Source organism: Lepidothrix coronata, unplaced genomic scaffold, assembly GCF_001604755.1.
Source record: "Lepidothrix coronata isolate B3197 unplaced genomic scaffold, Lepidothrix_coronata-1.0 Scaffold8, whole genome shotgun sequence".
In the NCBI taxonomy this organism is placed as follows: Eukaryota; Metazoa; Chordata; class Aves; order Passeriformes; family Pipridae; genus Lepidothrix; species Lepidothrix coronata.
Window position 1 is genome coordinate 6,269,543 of NW_016690188.1, and position 540 is coordinate 6,270,082.

Below are 540 nucleotides of genomic sequence, written 5' to 3' on the forward strand. Positions count from 1 at the left end.
GGGACCAGCCCATCCCCGGTCTCCCCGGGTTAACGAACCCCCCCCCCCCGTCCTCCCACAGCCCCCGTGCCCCAGGGGACACCCCCTCCCAGAGCTCCCACCTTCCACGACGCCACAGAGGAAGCGGCGGGAGCCCAACGCTGTCTCCGTCTCGGTGTCGGTTTCCTCGCCCCCCGGGACGGGCCCCGCGGCGGCGCCCGGCGGCTCTAAGGAGGCGCCGGGCACCCCGGCCGGGTTGGGGCTGCCCTGCGGCTCCTCCAGCGCCGCCTGCCCCTCCTTCTGCACCATCCTGCCGCCCGCCGCCAGCGCCGCCGCTCGCCGGGCCGGGCCGAGCCGACCGGGTCCCGTCCGTACCGCTCCGCAGCCCCTTTGTCTGCGCCGCTCCGGGGCCGCCGCTTCCTGTTTACGGGGCGCTGCGCCTGCGCGGGGAACCGGCCCCAACCGGTCCGCGCCGCTTCGCCCGCAGCCGCCGCGCTCCGAGGGGCTGCCGCGAGGGCCCGGGGGAGCGCCCGGCTCGGCGGGAAGGGAGGAAAAGGGCGC

General features: G+C 78.3%; 1 protein-coding gene across 1 annotated transcript in view; it reads right to left on the reverse strand.

Annotated features, from left to right (window-relative positions):
- MGEA5 (meningioma expressed antigen 5 (hyaluronidase)) overlaps nt 1–288 on the reverse strand; it is a 22,584-nt gene extending 22,296 nt beyond the window's left edge. The window contains exon 1 of the mRNA XM_017804026.1: nt 102–288. Within this exon, the coding sequence (XP_017659515.1) occupies nt 102–288 (187 nt within the window). The remainder of the gene's footprint in view (nt 1–101) is intronic.
- Between the last annotated feature and the right edge of the window lie 252 nt (nt 289–540).